Below are 23,305 nucleotides of genomic sequence, written 5' to 3'. Positions count from 1 at the left end.
GTGACACTAGAGTGAGTGTTGTAGCAGAGACTGTTTGGATGGAGACAACTTCTATTCTTACTTCCCAAGGAGAAATTCTACAATCGCTAAGTTTTGAAAACACACCCACATCAACCAGGAAAAGAAATAATAGGGATTATATTTCAAAAGAAAAAAACTCATTCACTCATTAGACAAATGGCTCAGAATAAGTTTAAGTTGGAGAGCACATTAAAATGTTTCAGGTTTTAGTCTGGAGACAAGTGACTGGAAGAGAGGACTGCATTGAAGATACTGAAAAGATGTCGACATGGAACTCTGTCCTTTATCAAGCTACACTTGAGGCCCTACAGCTGAGGATAAAAGATGTAACCGAGTGGGACTCTATGAGGCCTTCCCAGAATAGACGCCCACCCATGTCCTCTGCCTTCCTTTTGACTGTAGAAAACCTTTAGTCAAAGAATACATTTAATCAAAGAAGTGAACAAATGCAGAAAGAAAGGAAAACAGTCAAGCAAGGCAAAATAATACTTTAGCCATTAAACCAAGTCAAGGACCTTTAGTTTCTTCTCCAGGTCTATAGATAATATACTGAGCCACGTCCTTTGAGCTGTTTGGCAGATACTGAAATGCACACCAGGTGGAAGAAGTGAACCGCAGGCTGCCCACAAGCACGGGAGACCCCAGACTGGCTGGAATCAGGTCGATGATGCTGACTTCCAATTACCTCACCACCAACCAGTCAGAAGAATGTCCACGAGCTGATCACACACCCCACAAGACCTCTCCCTCCCCCTGTCTTTATAAACCTTCCCCTGAAAGCCTCAGGGAGTTCGGGCCTTTTAAGCACTAGGCTCTCTGGACTCCTCGCTTGGCGCCTGCAATAAACACTGCACTTCCCTTCACCACCACCAGGTGTCAGTAGATTGACTTTACTGCGCGAGGGTGGGCAGACCTAAGTTTAGCTCGGTAACAAAGACAGTAAGTGCCAAGTATCTCAGTATTCCAAAAGCAAGGTGCTAGATCCAGTACCTGCGAAAGGAAACTAGGTAGATCTTTCTACCTCAAAGATATAAAGGTGCTGAAGCCGAAAAGGGAAAGACTTTGGAAAGAGCTCTGCAGGTGCCGGGCCTCCCAGCCTCCAGCCTCCACCCCTGCTGCCGCAGGAGAGGAGAGGGCTGCCTGCTTCCCTTAACACCATGGAGAGAGGAGGGGTCAAGAGAGCCATCAGAAGTGCTCGGCTCCTGCATCCTGAGCTTGGGTAGCATACAGTCCCGTAGTAGGGACTGTGAAGATGGAAAGTGACAACAGAAGATTTCTTAAGTTGGGTACTTCGGAGGGAGCTATCTTGTCCAGCAGGACTTTGAAATCTTGCCGACAAAACTGTCTGGGGCTTCCCTGGTGGCGCAACGGTTGAGAGTCCGCCTGCTGATGTAGGGGACACGGGTTCGTGCCCCGGTCCGGGAAGATCCCATGTGCCGCGGAGCGGCTGGGCCTGTAGGCCATGGCCACTGAGCCTGCGCGTCTGGAGCCTGTGCTCCACAGCGGGAGAGGCCACAACAGTGAGAGGCCCGCGTACCACAAAAAAAAAAAAAAAAAAGAAGCGGGCCACAGAGCAAGTCTGAAGAGACAGTGGGGAGGAGTCAGTTCTTTTAACTTAGAGGTTAATACATTGAGCCCATTCAACGTACCAGGCCAAACTGATTTTACAGTGTACGTGAGTCCTGTCTGGCTGTTAAAATAACTCTGGATCAAAGCAACGGATCTTCACGATTCCACTGTGGTCCAGCCTCAGCAATGTGCCTCATGTGCTAACACTGGGAAGGGTGGAAAGTGCAGGAGGGCATTAGGTGGACACTAGAAGGCCATTTCGAAGAAAATAAACATTTTTCCTGAAGAAACAAACATTTTCTTCATGTGGTATTTAAGGTTTTAACCAAATGTTAAAATATTATATTAGAAAGGACTAAGATCTTCTGAAACCCCTAGGTGACCAAGAGTTCTTTTGCAAACCTTATGCGACAGAGCTGCAAACCAGAGGCCCAAGTTCCTACTTTTCCTTGTAAACCTGAAACACACAGAAGGTACTTTCCAGGACTTGCTCAGCCTCAGACCATCGACTTCTGAGAACTGTTCACTACCTGAATGGAACATCTGTCTTGCCTGCCACCTCGCAGGCCTATTTCTCCTGATCTATTCAGTGCCTGTAACATATAAAACCCTTGCTACTATTACACAGAGAATGGATAGACACCAAGGTCCTACTGTCTATCACAGGGACCTATATTCAATCACCTGTGATAAACCATAATGGAAAATAATCTGAAAAAGAATGCATATATACGTATAACTGAATCACTGTGTTGTACAGCAGAAATTAACACAACATTGTACGTCAATTGTACTTCCATAATATAAATTAAAAAACAAACAGACACCCTGGCTAACTGCCAGAAGGCAGTTACTTTCAGGTTGACCTTCTCGTGGAACGACAAATACAGCTTTCTCTCTTCTCACGACTCACCCTGTGGTCTTAACCCCAGGCACTTGGACAATACAATGTCCTCCTTCTCAGGCAGTTCTTCTTCCCCCCTTATGAAAACTGGAGTTGAAATCTTACAGAAGATTATGTTTATTTTGATGGTTTTGGATTCCCCCCCCTTGCATAATTTTCTACAGTTAGCAAAAATTGGAGTCCAAAAGCAACATGCAGTGCTGTCAACTAAAAGCCAGCCCAAAGCAAGTATGAAGCCAACGATGAGCTTTTATTCACAGTATCAACAATAATCAATAAACATAATGCTAAGGCAAATATCTTCAAAATACGTTTCACTAAAGGCAATGGGGTGCCCTGGGTTGGCTCCTGGAACAGAACAAGGACATTAAAGAAAAAACTGGTAAAATCGAAATAAAGTCTGTAATTTAGGTTATAGAATGGTGCTGGTGTTAATTTCTTAGTTTTGACAAATGTATCATGGTTACTTAAAATGCCAAAAGCTGGGAAAGCTGGATGAATCATATATGGAAACTCTCTGTACTGTCTTTGCAATTTTTCTGTATATCTACAATTATTCCAAATTAAATTTTTATTAAAATATATTTTTAGGGAATTCCCTGGTGGTCCAGTGGTTAGGACTCGGCACTTTCACTGCTGAGGGCTGGGGTTCGATCCCTGGTCTGGGAACCAAGATCCCACAAGCTGTGCAGTGTGGCCAAAAAAAAAAAAAAAAAAAAAAAGTATATATATATATATATATATATATATATATATATATAATTTGAGAGTTGATTAAATTATGTAAAAATGTCAAATAAACAAGGAGTATTGAGAAGTTAAAACATGAACAGGCCGCAATAAGCCTTGCTACTTTACCTATTATTCCTTGAATGTTCATTTAGAATGTTCCGTGTTATATAAACAAGTTAGAATAAATGATTTTGCACATAGTGGAAGGTCAATGGCTGCTTCTAGTTTTATATAAATTTAGGACTCTCACTTACCTTAGGAACCAAGAAATGTCCACTCTTGGCTGAAAGGAATTTACCTTTTATTTGTTATATAGAAGCCATTTTCCTGTTTCTATAAAATTCACTGGCTTGCTAATGTCATCAATCAATCTTATTACTTAATCAGGACAGTTCACACCAAACACTGTATTGCTCTCTTTCTAGACACCGATGAGTATATTAAGGTAATAATGGAAGCCAAGGAAGATAAGGAAAAAGGAACATGAGTGGACTGAACTGGATTTAAAACTTTGCTTGTATTTGAATTAAAGAAAAGTTATTAGCATTATCAAGTGTGGCTTTTCCATTTTTAAATACTGAAATAAGGATCCTCTGCCCTGCCCTTGGAGACAAGAGAAAAAGTGAGATCCTTCCAAGGTACGAATACAGAGGAGAGAGTGAGCCTGGAGGAGGTGAGGAATGGCCATTCTGCCATCTTTCCTCTGAGCCACTCAGCCCTGGCGGCTTCACTTGGCCATGAACAGTTCACTCACTCGGTCATTCTACAAACACCTGTAAGTATGCAAGGCTCTGGGGATACAATCTGTTATTTTTACTTAACTCTTTCCCCCACAAGATTATGTTCAGTCTAACAAAGCAAACTGTACATTTCTTCCTCCTATTTTATCCTTGCACATGGCACTTCAATCACAGTGACTGAGTCAGAGTAATATTGGCCATGGAGACAGAAGATAGAAAGGAAAGATGACTGACTAGTCTTCTAGAAAATGGCAATGTTTTGCTTTCTGAAAAAGGCAGAAATTTATAAAATCTTTTAAGAATCTGCAGGTTAAGACTAGAAGTCTACCCCAAGAAGAATAGAAAGCAAATCAAGGTAAAAAAAAAAAAAAGGTATATTATTCATGGAATTTGGAATTTTACCTGTATTATATACCTTATCATGTTATATAATTTTATATATATACACACACACATATATGTGTATATATATACTGTGGACAAAGAATGTTGCCTGCCGTTTCAGTAAGCAAAGGATGTTGCCGCCATCAAGACATCAGCTACTGCAGCTGCCCCCTGACTGTGCACCCTGAGGGGATTCAGGATGGAGAAAAGCAGGGGACTGGCCCTAGGTAGTTAAGGTTCACATCAAAGGAGTGATTTCAGTGAGCCCACATTCTTGCATCTTCCCATACACAGAAAAGCACTAAATTCATTAACTTAAGATGTTTGATTTTCTTTAATTAACAGTAATCTTTTGACGTTCAGACTCCCTGGGTTTTTTTTTGTTGTTGTTTGTTTGTTTTCTTGTTTTTGCCAAAAAACCCTATATATCCTATATAGCCTCCCTTACCTCTTCAGAGCAGTCCCTCAAAGCTATCTGAGAGGCTGCATCCCGGGCTTAAGTCCTCAGTAAGTCCTCTAAATAAAACATAATTCTCAACTCCTAGGTTGCACATGTTTTTTTCAGTCAACAATACACACATACATGTATTAAAATGAAGTTTTTAAGTGCTCTTTTCTTTTTCATAAAGTTTCTATGAAACTTCTTCCTTATTTTCCCTGGAATACTATAAAAAGTGGTTTACAACTCTGCCCTCTCTCCTTCACTTCTTCTCTCTCCTCCTTCTTTAATATTTATTTAGTGCTTAATATATATACCAGACCCTGGAAGTATGACACAGTCAACATCATGGTTCATGTCTTGAAGGAGTTCATGATATCCCAACCTGCCAAGTGGTAAAGCAGGTTCCTTCCATATAAATTCACATCTCAAGTGAGTATTTTAAATGGCCAATTGGCTCTGGAAGAGGTCAGTAAGAATGTGGATGAGAGCAGGAAAATACTTTAGGAATACTGCATTTTTCCAAGGAATTCAATGCTAACCAGTTGACTCTCTTTTCTCTCTTTCTTTCCTTCTTCAAATAACAGAAATGTTTAAAGGTTTACCTGAATATACTCTGTAAGCGTGTTAAAGACTTGTTTTGCTACTTGAATCGCTTTGGAGAAATTCCTTTGTCCTTGTTCATCAATGACATCTTTCCCAGAGTAATACCAATAGAAGTCACTGATTGATTCCTGGAAAAGAGAGACGATAGGATTAAGGCACAATCTGATGCTACCAAAGACCTGTCCAGTTCTGGACTCAGTAATAGGAAATCATCTTAAGTAACAGATTGGAAGCAAACAAAAATATCTGCGAGGTAAATACTATTGTCAATGATTTTCCTAAACATAAAATATGGCGACATCCTCCCTAGATATAAATTAACAACTGGAGAGAAGATTAGAAGTAGAAAACTTAGCTTTTAAAATGACTTTCTGTCTCTGATGACCTTGAACTTCACAAACATAAGGATTCATGACATTAATGCATATTTATCCATAGAGCAGTTAGACGTTTACTATGTGAGCACAGAAATTAGACAAATCATAGAACAATATTTCTGGGTTCCAGACATTTGGTCTCCTTTTCCTCCAACAAAGCCAATAACGTTTCTTTGATGAGAATTCCAGGATGTTCCTGGCTTGTGTAACTGCCCCTGAAGAAACTAGTTGGACTCCTTGTAAATACTGACAACTGTAAACAAATATCTAAATAAGATCAATCTTTCCAAACAGGATATTTTCAACAATAACTTATATTTTGAAGGAACTTTAGTTGCCTAAATGAATAATACAATTTGGGCTACCATTTAGGTTTTGAGACATGATTTTGAAAATCACAAATATATTTTCAGCAATGCTTCTTGACATATTTGCTTCAAAAATGGATTTTTTTCTCATTAAGCTTTAAATAAGAGTGTTGTGCTTTTACATATGCAAAGATTAAGGGAGAAACAGAGTTTGAATTTGAAGTTTTTAAAAGTACTATACCTGACTTCCTTATAAATAAAGTGAGGGAAATAAAAGTTATATAAAATCTTATTACTTAAGAGGCCTACACCTTCAGATTCGGTTCTAGTTACGTGTAAAACATTACTATACTATCAAAGATACTTTTAAGTGATGAAGTGTTAAGCTGAATTTTTAAATTAATGCAAATATTTCAAGAGCTGAAAAGAACTAACCTTATGCTATTAAAGTTAAGTGTATGGTAAGTAGTTTGAAAGCCTTTCTTTCCCATTTTTAGTAACGTTTCAAATATTCTTCTCCTATTTATCTCTCAACTGTAGAAGAAGGAACAGAGCATGTTCATGCTTTACAAATTGAAAAGCAATTTAAAATGCCATCAAGCTTAAAACTGTAGGAGGGCTTCCCTGGTGGCACAGTGGTTGAGAATCCGCCTGCCAATGCAGGGGACACGGGTTCGTGCCCCGGTCCGGGAAGATCCCACATGCCGCGGAGCGGCTGGGCCCGTGAGCCGTGGCCGCTGAGCCTGCGCGTCCGGAGCCTGTGCTCCGCAACGGGAGAGGCCACAACGGTGAGAGGCCCGCGTAGCGCAGGCCGGTAAAAAAAAAAAAAAAAAACTGTAGGAAAAAAATATTCCCACTTATAGAAAGAAAATAAGCCAAGTAAGAGCCAGGATCAGAGGCAAAGACAATAGTAGCAGTTTCAACCTAAGACGTGGGGAAAGACTGTGATCAAAGACAAAATATCTCTACAAATTCTGACCTCATAAATCAAAACACATTTCAACATGCCAGTTTCACAGCTCCACCATATCTTGCCAACCAACCAACCCCTTAATTTGTTACTAACGTAAAGCAACGTACCTGAACTCTCAGTAGGTAGTCTACAGTAGAGATGATTATGTTGACCGTCGTATTATTGCCAGTCTGAGTTCGCAGATAATTTTGAAAATCTACATAAGATCAAAAGATGTTATTAAAGCGCATTCAAAACTTTAAAATGAGTTGTTTGAATAACTCCAAAAGCAAATGATGTCTCCAGCAAAATCACCATGGATACATACGTACACTGTTATATCTGATAGCTTTAATATTGAATAATTTATATTTTCCATAAAAAGTGAGTACCTCAAAAACAAATCTAGGTGCTTCACAGAATATCAATATTCAAATTTCATCTAAGAGGTCGCTAACACCTGTTTCTTGATTCCTAGCTCTAGGGCTCTGGGCATGTGAATGACTGAAAACAACTTCCATCCTGTAGGAAGCATAATTAAATGATTTATTCCATAATCCCTTATTCCTTAGTACTGTGTTAAGTGCTGGGGAAGCAAAAATCAAGATCAAGTTCCTGCCTTCACGGATACACAAGCTTGGTGGAGAACCAGTTATATAAACAATGAATGTAAATATATCATGCAAAGTTACACAGTGAAGTAGATTCCCCCAGTAAGATAAGTGGTAAAAAAAAGAAACAGAGCTACATATGTCTCTATAGCTATCTATCTAATCTACATCTTTCTTCACCTATCAGCTGTCTTCTCTAGCATGAGAACAACCAATAAGAATTAAGTGAGGGACTTCCCTGGTGGCGCAGTGGTTAGGAATCCGCCTGCCAATGCAGGGGACATGGGTTCGAGCCCTGGTCTGGGAAGACCCCACATGCCGCGGAGCAACTAAGCCTGTGCGCCACAACTACTGAGCCCGCATGCCACAACTACTGAGCCTGTGCTCTAGAGCCCATGAGCCACAACTACTGAAGCCCACGCACCCTAGAGCCTGTGTCCTGCAATAAGAGAAGCCACCACAATGAGACGCCTGTGCACTGCAACAAAGAGTAGCCCCCGCTCGCCGCAACCAGAGAAAGTCCGTGCACAGCAACGAAGACCCAATGCAGCCCAAAATAAATAAATAAATTAATTAAAGAAAAAAAAAGAATTAAATGAAAGGGCTAGCAAAGGACTTTGAAAGAGGCAATGCGATACAGAAAATTTCCCAGCGCCTATGCAGCAGGTAATGTTCAAGAACTGTTTCTTGACCCAAGGGAAGAAGCATAACTGGAACTAACAGACTCCTATTATTGCTTCAAAATGCTTATTCCTGGGTACCACCGATGGTCTGGGGTCTCACAAACCTGAGTTGTGTCCCTCACAAAGCAGTTGCAAGAAGCGGAAGAGGTCACAGGTGAATTCGTCATCCTGCAGAACCTTTTCTCCTGCAGGAAGTCCAGAGGGACCCAATGTTATCAACCACTTTAGCCTCGCCCTCCCTTTCTATCCCCACCTCCATCAAACTTGCATGTTGATCTAGCATCGTTCTGAACCCAAAACAGTCACAAATCATAGCCACTTTTCTATATGAAGCTCATAAGATCATGCGCTTGACAGATAGATGCACTTTTTCTTGGTAAGAAAAGAACACTTGGATCTTAAAAACTCAGATATCTCTCTGTTAAAAGTAGCAGCATGGGTTTGGCAACATTTTAGAAACAACCTGAAGAGATTAGAGACAAACTTTTTTTTTCTTTCTTTCTATCTTTCTTTTTTTTCTTTTTGGTAAGATTTGTGTAGGAATGATCTCTGCATCTCTTACAAATGTGGAAGTTAAATCTGCTTTGTTCCCAGAGTCTGACCAAATGATTCAATGCAGAAGTATTCAGTACATATATAAAACAGGACCAAGAGTTTCTTTTATTCGAATATTAATTAAAGGACTTTTGTGAAAACTCTGGATGACTGGAAAATGTTTTTTAACTCATTTCACTTAACTCTCTCATGAGCTTGTCTAAATAGAGAGCTCATTGGTTGGAGCATTCCTTCCAGAGGAGGAAGAACTGACAAGCAGACCTAATTCTAAATACCAAACCAAAAGATACACTTCGCTGGCTCCTGCTAGGAGAGCTAAATCTAACAAAGAAATGTGAAAAGGAGGACATCTCAGTGCCATAGGAGGTGGTCTGCATCATTTCAACACTAACTATACATGCGGGGCAAGGATGAAGCCTCAGAAAAGGGTTCCGATCTTTCACCTACATTTCCATTTAAATGTATCTTGATCACAAGTTACTTTGAAAGCAAAAACACAAAGAAGCAAACAAACAAAAAACAGGCACCACACAAATGAAAGCTGATTTTAAAAGCATAGAGTGTCTGTGAAAAAAACACTGTCAACATTATGAGTGTATGCTCTAGAATCTCAATTTGTTTAGAAAGCAAAATGACCAAAAAAAAAAAAAAAGAAAGAAATGTTGTTTGGCAAGTGAATGAATATACTCATGTATTTAAAAAAATAATAATAACTTTTCAGACTGGAAATACTTTGGGCTAAGAAAGAAAACTATGCAATGATCATGTGTTTACTGGAACTAAAATTATGAATGATCATAATGACAGAGAGTTGATGGACTTACCAGTCTGCAGTCTGTGACTTTCAAAGTGAGAGGCTTCATATAATGGGAGGGTTAGGAAGCAAAACCATTTTGAAAACTAATATAAACATTAAAAAAAGTACATAAAATCACTGTACTGGTTTCCCTGTTGGCCTGCTAGATATTATATTTGGTGACCAAATTAAGATCACCACGTCTACAAATGCAATGTGGCAAGTTTAATGTGTTAAATGCACATTGTTTTGAATCTCAATACATGGCTGATAAGCCCATTCCTCCATGTTCACATTCATGACAGGATAGGAAAAAAGGAAACAGCCTAGGCTAATAAACTAAACTCTTCACTGATTACACTTAGTATCATTTCATGAAGATACTTTAAAATGCTATTTAAATCAAACTGTTAAGAGTTAGTTACACAGACTTATTGACTCTTTCCTTGTGAACCCATCTAAAATGTTTTGTTTTGGTTTTTTCGTTTTTCAGAAAATTGAATCAGTAAAACCACGGACATACTTTCAATGTTTGCATATTCAATGTGGAGTAAGTAACCCTTGGTAGAAAGTATTCAGAAAAGTTAACACAAATAAATTAACATGTAGTCTACCAGTGTGCCTGAAAATGTTCTGTATGATGCACATTGATTTATAACATAAGGCTTTTTTTTTGCTGTTGGCATGCACAGTATTTTCCGGACTGTATACCGAGACACATACGAGTAACTTCACTTACATAGGACACGCTGCACACAGCAGAACAAGAGGGAAAGGTGGGGTGGGGGGGGAGGGGCAGGTCAAGCCTTCATTTACCATCAGTTGACACCAGGTTGTCGTATCCACTAAGGTGCTATTGCTTAATGAACACATTACTATCTGATTAAAATGCTGCCATGGCCCATGCTGCATGTAGGCAGTGCAGGAACAGAGATGGATGATGGCTTTATGTCTGCAGAAGGTACACGAGCAACAGTCTATTTTGTGACGTATGCAAAAGAAATCCCATTGTAAGATGGAAACTAAGGTTAATAATAAATAACAAAATGGAGTAAAATGTAGTTGAAAGTGCTCTTACATTTTAAAAATATTATTTGCAATAGCTGCATGATGGCCAAATGTAGATAGTGTGAAGGGCATTCCTTTGGTTTTATTTTTAATTATAAGGGGCTTATGATTTCTAACACTGTACTAAAGGGAGAGTTATTTCAATACTGTTGTGATGATGAGTTTGTGCTTTGTGCCTCAGTTTTCTCACCTATAAAATGAATGCAGAGCGTACACTGTCTACCTCACTGGCTCTGCACAATCTATATGACCATTTTTTTATCAATTGTGGAGAGGTTAATATTATCAGTAGCAGTGGTAATGACACTAAATAAAGATGGGAACAACATGCCTACATGATATAGTTATGTGAACATAGGTATTAAATGTGTTTATATTTTCAAAAAGCCACCTTAATTTTAATGGACCAAATATTTTCAAAAATATAAGTTTACACCTGGAAATAATATTAGGTAGACCTTATTTGTTCAAGCTGCCAATAAAAAGTAATTCCTCATTTAGAGATCTAATCAAGTTAACACAATTTTAAAGGCTTTTCTACTCACAATCGGTTTATCCAACTAATAGAAAAGTACACAAGTGTTTAAGTTCAATAAAAACAGTTGTTTTTCCTTAGAATTTTTCCTTAGAATATCCATGGATATAGCTCAAAGTCTGCAGACTTATCTCCAGACAAAGCTTGATTTAACTGTTAATAATTTATTATCAATAACTGTTCTAAAATTAATGAAATAAATAAAAGACTAATATATATATAAACAATTGAATTAGCATCAGTAGACTCCAGAAGACTAACATCCCCATCGTTGTAGGGTCAGCATCAAATAATTCCCTGTAATCTATTGTTAAACAGCTCTCAAGAGCCCCCCATTGCCATAGAGGAAATAATTCTGATTACTTACTAATCTTTAGAGGACTTAAATATTTATTTTGTATATGAAAACACTGAAGGATAAAGGTTAAAAGTATTTTTAAATAGTGAAAAGTCAGGTATTTGATTCCATGTGGGTAGTTTTAATATCATTGCTTAAATGGTCTAAATATGGCTGCTTGAATAATATTACAGCTCAACTAGCAGAGAATAAAAAATTTGAAATGGATTTACGATTAACATTTAGTTAGTGACTACGGTGTGCTAGGCATTGTGCTAGATATATTTTCTCATCATTTCATTTCAGGTTTACAAAAATCCTACAAATGAGGTGATACGATCCCATTTTGTGGTTTGGTAAACAACCGAGAAATTAAGTAACCTGACTACTGTCCTACAGCTATTAACAAGTAAAAGACTTGAATTCAGTAAACTTCAGCAAACATTCATAGTCTCCTATATGCTAGGCACCTTGTGAGGTGCTAGGGACAAAAAAGACCAATGGACACAATCCCTAACCTCAAGAAGGTCACAGTCAGGCAATAAACAGGTAATTTCGATATTGTATGGTCCTTCTGAATCCAGTGTGCCATAGTTTCTACACTTCATAGAGCTCACATCAGTAATCAATCTCTGACTAACAATCATTACACTTACTGTACATTATTTAAATTGTGAACTCCTAACTTGTTTTTCTGAATTTTAGAACCCAAGGAAAACCATCTAGACATGTGGCTTTAGAAAAGTCAATTCACCTTTCTGAGTCTTTGTTTCATCATTTTGATATGGAAATTAACAGTCTCCTGACTTCCTGAATTCATAGGGCTGCTGGGAGAATCAAACTGGTCCAAACAAGTACATTTGCTTTGAAATATGCAAAACACAGTAGGAATAAATGTGAAGTTTTAATGGCATGCAGTCATTAAAAAAAAACCTTTAGATTTCTAAAATATAGAATACTGGTGGGTTGTGGATATGATAAATCATTCATAATTCCATTAAGTACATGTATTTAATCTAAGGTAACAACCTAACACCAGTGTATAAAATGCACTCCTAGATAATACCAATGACCACTGTGTGTGAAAAAAGTTAGGTGTGACCTATGGAAAACAGAATTAAAGTTATAGGTTAGCTGTGGGGGGAGAAATCTTTTGGTTTCAAACATGATTTGCAGATTGTTTCTCTTATAGCTGTCTTTTTTCTTTCTTTTTTTTACTGAAGTATAGTTAATTTACAATGTTGTATTAATTTCTGTTGTACAGCAAAGAGACTCAGTTATATATATATATATATATATATATATATATATATATATACATATACATTCTTTTCTATTATGGTTTATCACAGGGTATTGAATATAGTTCCCTGTGCTCTACAGTAGGACCTTGTTGTTTATCCATCCTATATCTAATATTCAATAGTCTGCATCTTCTTGTAGCCTTCTCTTAGTGCCTTTCAGTTGTCATTACTCTAACTGAAATCCTTGACATCCTTCACCCATTCCATCCACCAGCATCCTAACTGATCTCCGTGCCTTCACATGGGACACCCATCTTACACCCTGTTGCTGACAACAACAGCTATAGGCAATCCAGTTATAACACTCTTCCTGATAAACAGACTGACTCCTGTAACAGTAATTACGGAAAGCATACTCTGAAGAATTCCCTGCGATCTATGGTTAAGCAGAGTTCCCCAGCTGCCGTGAAGGAAATGGTCGTGACCACTATCTTTGGAGAACTCCATGTCTATTTGATACACTAGCATTACTGAGAAAGGAGAGATTTGTGCCTTTTAGTATTAGTAGGTTCTACTGGAAGCATTTTGAACAGTGAATGTAGGAATTTAATTCCAGGTGGATCATCACACAAAACATAATGTATCACTTAAGTGTTATTTAGTTAATGGCTCTCCAGGGTCTCAGCAAGAAAGTACAAATGCCTGGGAAGAGCAAAGAGGTCCTTCAGCACCTCTCACAAACTATCTTTCCATCTTCTAGTGGGTTCATTTCTCTTCAACCACACCAGGTTGGTTACTGTCCTCTAATATGTTTTGTACCTTGAACTTTGCATACGCTGATGCTGATGCCTTCCACTGGAATGCCTTTCTTTGCTTTCCTTATCTACCAGATAAACTTCTATTTCAGGCTATGTGTTATGTCTATGGTGATACTTCCCCATCCCGGGCAAAGTATCAACTCAGTTCTCTCTTACACAGAGGGCATTGTTCTGAAGTTGCTTGTTTACAAGTCTGTCTACACAATACTGGACTCCTATAGAACGCCAGTGCCTAGGACAGTGTCTAGCACGTAATAGCCACTCAAATTTAAACGACTGCTTCAAAGTTTAAAAACTGCAAGGATGTTAAAAAACAATCTATTTAGTGCTGTGAACTACAGGCTTTTTCTTGAGGAGAAAGTTTACCCATAGGAACTGCAGAGTAATATAGTGAGAACCCAGATGTTAGCACTGGATTACACCTGGGAAAGTACTCTGAACATCTGGGGCAGGAGAAAGCCAATAAATAATTAAGCACTAAAAACACTAACGAAAAATGAGGGTAGCCAATATTTTAAGACTGTTTTAATTATCTCTTTCATTAATTAATTAAAAGGAATCCTTTTTCCTTCAACTTCACATAAACGTCATGAGGTCACTATAAATATATCAGCAAGAACCTCAGTGCAACACATGATCAGTTACAGGTGGAAATCCGAGAAGCTTAACTTGTATTAATGTTTTATATAACAGTTTAGAAAATCAAACAATTTCTGAGGAATCAGATCAGCTTCGCAATTTCATCTTGCTTACGAAGTCAAGGATCCCTGCAAAATGATCAAAAATAAAATGCAGTATCTTCGACTATATTCCAAGAAGACGTTTGAAAGAAGGAAAATTGCACTTTCAAGCTCATCATGAATTACTAATGAGGTTAAATGGTACTGAAGAAAAATTAAATATCCAAGGATGGAATGAAATTTCAAAGATTTATATAGGTTTTTGGTTTTGAACTTCACTCTATGTTAAAAGAAAACACATAGGACTAAAAAATATACAGAGAGGACAACACTGAGCACGTGACAAATCTAAACACATTTGCTTAAGAACCTTTTTTTTTTAAAAAAGAAAAAAAACAAGGGGGAGGTCCAGGCTTTTGTAGAAATGGGGGACATTTAGTAAGGTAGGATAGGGCTACAGGACAGTAACAGTGTAGAGAAAGGGATATAAACAATTAGTCTGAGATCCAGATACAGTTGCCCTTCTGTATCTGCAGATACAGAGCTATGACCGTGCTATGCCACTTTATATCAGGGACTTGAGCATCTGTGGATTTTGATATCTGCGGGGGGCGGGGGGGAGGAAGGGGAGGGTCCTGGAACCAACCCCTCATGGATATAGAGGGGCAGCTGTATACAAAGCTTAAAGGAGCACATATTCCCTAATGGTATTTCAACACCAGATGGGGAATGTCATGTGTAACCATAAAAAGCTTAAAAGTGATATTAAAACTTCAACAGTGGATGCAAAAATCGGCAATAGATGGGTGTCTTTGAAGGGAGACATTACATTAAGGGACCAATAATTCTACTTAAGTCAACATGCTGGACACAAAATAAGCCCCCCAAAGACTACTGAAGGATGCGGGGGAAGGGAGTAGGCATGTGGAATGGGCAAATTAAAGACAGGAAGAATGCCTGCATTTCAGCCTTGACCCTGCCACTTCGCTGTGTGACCCTGAACAAGCCATGTTATCTTTCTCTCCCTCACTCTCCTTATTTATAAAATAGGGAAAATACCTCATGGGAAAGTTGTGGGTATGAAAAAGTTCATGTATTCAAGTTATACATTTTCCATGGCAATATAATGTATGGTCATTTTATCATCATCGGGAAGAGACTGAGCTTAATAAAGATAATTGGTTAGGATGGAGATTTAGGTCTATCAGATTATTTTCTCAGTCCTGAGCCTATACTGCACAAGCGTCAAGCTTTGAAGCAAGGATATCACAAACAGATTTAGATTTTTCAGCCTTTTCTATGTTTTCCAAGAGGGATGACCAATGTTCTTTCTCCTTCGAGAGTACAAACTTTTCTTAATAGTTGCAGAAGCTTAAAAGAATGGTCACGTAACAGAAATTTTAAAAATATGCCAAAAGATAGAGTCAGTATAGGTGTTCTCAATCTGGGAAATAGTGTACCATTCATTACAGCGAATGAATTGTCACTGCATGTTCTCCTAAAAGATATTTTGATGAAGGCAACAGTGTGTATTCAGAAAGCACAACTTAATCTCTGAAGCCCTGTTGACATACTAGGCACTATTCAAAAAATCTCATCCCTTCTTTATTACCATCGTATGTCATGTCTTTTAGAGACTACTTTGCAATACCAGTGCCATCTTTGTTATTATCCTAGCTTGAAGAGTAAACATTTGCTACTGTTTCTACAGTTCTTTAAATTCGGTCTCAAGAATGAAAATTTGCTTTTATGGTAGAAGGTTTTTAATGTGTGATATTTTCAAAGAATAGAGGAAAACTCTACAGATCTCTCAATACTTGGAAAGGAAGTGGCAGAGCCTAATGGCTAAGATGAGACTCAGCCATTCACAGCACACACTGGATCGGCACTGATTTTCCCGTGCACCACTTGGTGCAGCCATAAAGCCACAGTATGTCCAAGACAGAAATGCCACAGGGAGACTATTGCACACATTCATTCATTTACACAACAGCTGCAAACACTGGGTCCACCAGAACTTTTTTAAAATGAAAGAACAGAACCAAACAAATCTCAAACCATCATTTAAATGCTTGTTGCCCCTTCAGGTCTAATATGTTAATAACTGCACATCCTCATAGGATGAGAAAAAAAAAAGGAAAGCTTGATACATAAGTTTTAAAAGGAAAAGGATGCATAATGATGGAAAGTAAACAATCTACTTGTTAAAAGGGTCTATAAAAGGAAAAAATGCACAAAAACTGTCACTATCAAGACTGTACACAAAGCTAACAACAAATAAAGGAGCAAATGAAGAAAAGGCAGTTCCTTTTTAATAATTACCACGCTCATGAGTGATGACTGAGGAAGGGAGGATAGTACATTGACGGTAGTCGAAAGAAAAGGAAATGGGGAAAAAGAAAGAAGTTGAGAGTTTGTTTTTGCTTTGCTGTTTGTAAGGAAATAAAATAGAACACGTGTTAATCAATTTGGGCAATTATTTTTGTGTGCATTTTCAAAAAGAATAAACTAATCAAACCCATCTCATATTGAGAGACAGAACTAATTCTCACATTAGGATGGTCACTCTCATCAAGTTATTTCTGATTTGGGACTCACAAATGTTATTCTCATCTATATCTGGTTGACAAAGCCTAGGAGGCCCAGTAAAATAATCCTGTGTGGTCACTATTTCTTTGTGGGAAGCTGATGTAAAGAGTGATTCAGAATAATTAATGGAATTGTGTTCAGAGCCTCTGGTACGTTAGCTAAAAACTGCAGGGGAAAATGAAATTGATTTCTAATTCCATGACAGGGAAGTCAGACTTTGGATAGAGAACTGACTCATTTTTAGGCACTTTCCAGCTGGAAAATGCCCAGGACTTCTGTGAGACATTAGAGGCATGAGGTTAATGGGACCTGGGATTTGTCATGGCTCTGAGTTCTCCAGATGGGCCCCTCAAGGCCAGGTGTTGTTAACTGTCAACACAAAGGTTAGTAATGAAGACATCTGGCTTGATCTCCATTTTCAAAAAACCTAAGTTCAGAATTCTGCTGGTGATTTTTCTTGAAGGTAGCTAACCCAATTAAATAACCGTGTGATGAATACTTGATTACTGAAACTATACATTCAAAAGCCAAGCAGAAAATAAAATTACACAGGTGATATACACAGAAGCAGCAGCGTTAGCATATGTATAAATGATAATCTTTAAAATACTGGAAGAAAAATGCAGCTAATTTTTTTCCTATTGTGAGAACAAAAATATACAGAGATAATTAGAGAGATTAGTTAATTCTAAAATATTTCAGAAAGGCAAGCAGACTACAAATGGCAGAGGGGAGAAAATTTATTTTTTGCAATAAGATTAGTTTTATAGAAGACCCAATGTTCCAAAACTAATACATTGATAAGATGACAACTCCAAACCAGACCAAACAAACAAAAACAGATAAACACACAGGGCCTTACTCAAACTAAATTAATTTAAAAATCAAACACAAAAGAATAAAAACAAATCAAAACCAAAAATAGTGAAGATACTTTCTTCTTAATAAGTACCAAAACGAATGTGCAACAATAGTTATTTCTGCTTTAAATGCACTGTGTGCTAAATTTTCTAGTTCATGCATCTATGTATAGAGAGAAAAGCTCTAAGATTAGGTGAGTCATTATTTTCATGCACATGTAAATTAAGTGATCAGAGTTATTTAAACACAAAAATTACTCTTTATTTCATTAAACAATTTGGACTTGCAAAGACATGGATATATGAGATAGAAGGATAATTGCGCTAAAAGGGAGGAGATAGTAAGACTAGTGGTGGATTGAAGGATCTGAAAGCATCACTATCCTAAGGAGGTAGAAGAATTTGAAAGCCTAACAGTTTGCTAAAGTGGCCAAAGAAATTCAAACATTTTCTAATGTGGCTCATCCATGTGCTTTAGAATTTTATAGATAATTCTCTAATAAGGGATATTTATTTACTACCCAACTAGGGGAAAGGCCACTGACAGTAGATCTGGAATAAAAAAGGAGTCAATGACCAACATGGAAGATTGGGGTTTTGGGTGTGACCTGCATGGGTGTCTAACTATGAACTTTTAAATGAGTCACATAAGCACTGTGTCTATTTAAAGATAACCTTGTATCTCTCTGTATTGCAAAGGTAATTTCAGGGAATAAGTGGGGACACGTGACGCTTTTAATTTAAGTGATCAATACCTGATCCTTCCTCGGTCACCATCCCAAGTCCTTCAGCTTTGTTTTGTCGCTCAAATGCGTTTAGGTCAAGGACACTGCAATAACAGGGAGGAAAACATTTAGAGGCCTAACAGAACATTTTCCTTCTTCAGGAGAGCAAATGTCTAAAAACCGTGTATCGTGAAACGTGAACCGAATGTTATCAGATACTGAAAACATACACTGACTCAATGCCTACTAACCATATTTTCCTAGTAGCAGACTAGTTTCTCTCCAGGGTCCACACTGAAATGATCTATGTGAAAGTCAAGCATATGGCATTGATGGGTTTCAACTTTGGGAGAACATTACAAAGTTAGCAGACATACTGAAATACAATTAGAATGATCATGTTTTTCCAGTTGGAATAATAACATTAAGTATGTGGCAGGTTCCTTAGTCATTCATTTAGGGCAGATGAGAAGTGGTCTAATGGCTCCCAGATAAAATGAAAGAGAATTTTGTTTTTTGTCTTTTAAAAATCATACACTACTCATTTCCAAGTAAGCAGAATACACATTAATTCTCCAAGGTTCCTATTTAAGCACAGGGTAGACTATTTTAAGACATTATTAACGTGGAACAATTAGTAATTAAAACATTACTAACACCTAACAGCAAGATAGAGCATAAGACACCTGCACACTTTGGTCTCACTTAAAAGTGTGTTTAATCATTAAAAATTCTTCTGTGTATAAGTGCTTTCAGTAATGTAAAACAAGCACTTTAAAAGGTACAACCACTGAGTGGAAGCAAAGCAAGAAAAGCATGTGCTTACCTGCATGACTGCATCAGGCCAGCAAGGCTCTGAAAGAAGCCCACATCCTTTTTCTCCTTGAGGTAGTCAAGCATTTTCTACAGTAGACAGATAAACCACATGGTCACTGAACACAAATCTCATTTTTTGTTAAATAAGAAACAATAAAAACATCCTTTGATTCTGAAATAAAGATAAAAAATATCCAGTGCATACAAACATGACGAACGTCACCTTGACCACAAAATAGTGATAAGCATGTCACAGCAAGAGACTTGCACATTTCTAAGTGCAGCAGGACATACACATGGCTTGGAACAAGGGAGGTGCTTTACAAAACACCACAGGCAGCATAAATATCAGGGGGAAATAATACTCTTAATTCTCTTCATGTCACTCTGTAAGTATCTGGAGATTCAGATACTTAGTTCAAGTTTACCGGGAAGAAGGCCCACCTGTATGCTATTCACAGGTTTCATTACAAAAGTGAGTTCCTTAAACAGCATGCCAATCCGAGAGCTCTGATTACCATATACTAATGTTACAGACAGAAATTCAGTTTCCATTACCATGGTCTCTAGACCCAAGGACTGGTGGGAATCATGTGACTATGAATTTTTCTCCTCTTTTCTCTGAATGATGTCCAGATTCTGTGGTTAACATTTTGGTTAAACATAAATGTAAAAAATGCTAAAGCAATGCATGGCTTCTACTTGTTAGTATGTTGTTACATGCCACGATGAAACAGCTACTTTGAATGTAGATACAGTGTGCTGGAGGTTTCAAATAAGAAGTACTATTTGCAGGGCAGGAATAGAGAGGAAGACGTAGAGAACGGACATGTGGACACAGGGCGGGGTGGGAGGAAGAACTGGGAGATTGGGATTGATGTACGAGCACTGCCATGTGTAAAATGGATAGCTGGTGGGAACCTGCTGGATAGCGCCGGGAGCTCAGCTCGGTGCTCTGTGGTGACCTAGGGGGTGGGACGGGGGGTGGGGAGGTCCAAGAGGGAGGGGATATATGTATACATACAGTTGATTTGTTTCATTGTACGGCAGAAACTAACACAACATTGTAAAGCAACTATTCCCCAATTTAAAAAAAAAAGTACATACAAGATGATAAGATGACAGAGGTACACCAAAGGTTTTAAGAAAATAAAGATACTGCTCTTCTCTGAATCTTGAATAGAAGGAATTAATTCCTATTATCAGAGCTATCTAGATAGGGCTCAGCTAAGCAGTCAAAATATTGGTAGTACTCTTTTTCCAGAAATCGGAGTTAAAGGTAATATAAAACTAAATATGTGAAGGCTGTATACACATACAGAGTGTATATATATTTGTGTGTGTGTGTGTGTGTGTGTGTATATACACACATGTATGCATATACCTACACATGCACAGATACACACAAATACAGACACACAAAAACGTACAGCCATTTTGGGGTGTGTGTGTGATAACTCATTGGTCTAATAAAACATGAAGCGCTTATTAATCACTGGCCTTTTAAAACAAAATGAATATGGGTTACAGGGTCAAAGGGGAGTGGTGGAATATATATCTGAAGGTATAAAGAAAAAAGAAAAGATCTGTACAGACGAAGAGTACATTTATTACATGGTCTCTCAAGGTTCCTTTTGGCTCCATGGATTTCTGAATATATATACTATACAATTAAGGTCTTTTGAAGCAATACGTAAGTCAAGGGAAATTACTTATTTATAAGTATTGTGGCGAGATTAGGTTGGTTTTCTTTATTTTTCCTTTTTTAAAAAAAGTCATGTAGTCATTTACTATGGAAATCAAAAAAGAAAATCTGTAAATTGGATGGGAGAAAATTCCCTTTATTTTTACTAACTTCTAACTGAAATTTAGCATTCCTTTCAACCAGTAATCTAAGCAACAAACACTAAGAGGATTAAAAAAATAGAGGATTAAAAAATCGTAGCTACGATTTTGTCACCAATAAAGATTTCAGGTATTTTCATATCACATTACAGCTGTTGTAGCTATTTAAAAATATTTAGACACGTCTTTTCTTCTCAATAATTATTAGACCAAGTACTAGATCTTTTATTTAATGAGTTCATAAAGAAACATATTACTTTATCGAAAACCTATTTTATAATATTTTGATTACCACAATTCAATATAGTTGGTTTCCTTTGTCAATCTGTGTAATTTTAATTTGTGCACTTATAAACATTACACCGAGAGGAGGCCAGAGATTTCAACGAACTGTCAGAGGCAATAAAAAGCTAAGAACCCTCGCTTAGGTTATGTCTACGTTCTCTTCCAGTACTAACATGTAATGATTATATTTACAGAAAAAAATATACAGTTTGAGAACAATGTAAAGATGAATTTTTCAGCTCTTCTGAGTTACTGCTTCACCTAGTCCAAAACTTTACTAACCCAAAAGAAATCTTCAAATTTTCTCTGCTTTTCTTTTCTTAGACTCAAAGGTTTCTAGGAGCCTATTCCTAGCTTTGTGCCACTCTAGTGATTCTGAGGTTCACAGCAACTTGAAGTCAAACATTCTAAAGTTCTCATTTGCCTTCCTTTCCCTCAATGAGGGTAGCCCTTTACCTGCCTGATTAAAACTTACCCAGGAAAGAAACAGTTACTAGTTCCCTGTTCAACCGTTCTTTCTCATACAGAAGCCAAGATACAAAAATAAGAGAGACATTATAGTTTTAGAATAACACAATCTGATGCTTATATTATGTTGTGCTTTGTTGTTCTTCAATGAGCATAAGAATTTTTTCTGAGCTCAGAGCCACACTGTTGGCCGTGTGAATGTTGTCCCCAGAGGTAGGCAGTACACACCTGTGACAATCTTTTTTTAAGTCACTCAAATACTCTTTTTTTCTTTAGTGAAGTATAGTTGCTTTACAATGTTGTGCTAATTTCTGCTATAGAGCAAAGACACTCAGTATATATATATATGTGTGTGTATATATATATATATATATATTCTTTTTTCATATTCTTTTCCATTATCACAGGATATTGAATATAGTTCCCTGTGCTGTACAGTAGGACCTTGTTGCTTATCCATCTATATATAATAACTTGCATCTGCTAATCCCAAACTCCCAGTCCTTCCCTTCCTCCCCCACCCCTTCCCCCTTGGCAACCACAAGTCTATTCTCCATGTCTATGAGTCTGTTTCTGTTTCATAGATAGGTTCATTTGTGCAGCATTTTAGATTCCAAATATAAGTGATACCATATGGCATTTGTCTTTCTCCTTCTGACTTACTTCCCTTAGTATAATAATCTCTAAGTCCATCCATGTTGCTGCAAATGGCATTATTTCATTCTTTTTTATGGCTGAGTAATAGTCCATTTTATATATGAGCCATATCTTCATTATCCATTCATCTGTTGACTGACATTTAGGTTGCTTCCATGTCTTGGTTATTGTGAATAGTGGTGCTATGAACACAGGGATGCATGTATCTTTTTGAATTATAGTTTTGTCTGGGTATACACCCCTGGAGTGGGATTGCTGGGTCATAGGGTAGTTCTATTTTTAGTTTTCTGAGGAACCTCCATTCTGTTCTCCATAGTGGTTATGCCAACTTACATTCCCACCAAGAGTATAGGAGGGCTCCCTTTTCTCCACACCCTCTCCAGCATTTGTGATTTGTAGTAAGTCACTCAAATACTCTTATTCTAACAAACTCAACAGACCTTGGCCTTCAGTTGGATATGGAGATTGCATCCTTTGTCATAACTGGTTGAAGTTATCAAAATCCCAGTCCAGATAATATCTAACTTTTAAACAGAACATCATTACAAAACTTGGTTGGGAAGTGATTTTCTCATATCTTAGGAGAATAGAAAGAATTACAACTAGAAAAATTCTTAACAGTGCATTCTGTTTACATGTTAACCTAGGAGCCAGCTTTGCACCAAATATACAACAAAATCTTAAGAGTCAATTTTTAGGAG

The 23,305-nt window shown here is 37.6% G+C and overlaps 1 protein-coding gene across 1 annotated transcript in view; it reads right to left on the bottom strand.

Moving 5' to 3' along the window:
- RYR2 (ryanodine receptor 2) overlaps window positions 1-23,305 on the bottom strand; it is a 727,841-nt gene that overhangs the window by 54,934 nt on the left and 649,602 nt on the right. The window contains exons 85-89 of the mRNA XM_060096737.1: window positions 19,360-19,436; window positions 18,564-18,637; window positions 8,431-8,511; window positions 7,161-7,249; window positions 5,395-5,523 (exon numbers count right to left, since the gene is read on the bottom strand). Coding sequence (XP_059952720.1) covers window positions 5,395-5,523; window positions 7,161-7,249; window positions 8,431-8,511; window positions 18,564-18,637; window positions 19,360-19,436 — 450 coding nt within the window. The remainder of the gene's footprint in view (window positions 1-5,394; window positions 5,524-7,160; window positions 7,250-8,430; window positions 8,512-18,563; window positions 18,638-19,359; window positions 19,437-23,305) is intronic.

Source organism: Mesoplodon densirostris, chromosome 1 (assembly GCF_025265405.1).
Source record: "Mesoplodon densirostris isolate mMesDen1 chromosome 1, mMesDen1 primary haplotype, whole genome shotgun sequence".
NCBI lineage: Eukaryota > Metazoa > Chordata > Mammalia > Artiodactyla > Ziphiidae > Mesoplodon > Mesoplodon densirostris.
The sequence above is the reverse complement of the archived record's forward strand: the minus strand, read 5'-3'. Positions and strand labels throughout refer to the sequence as shown.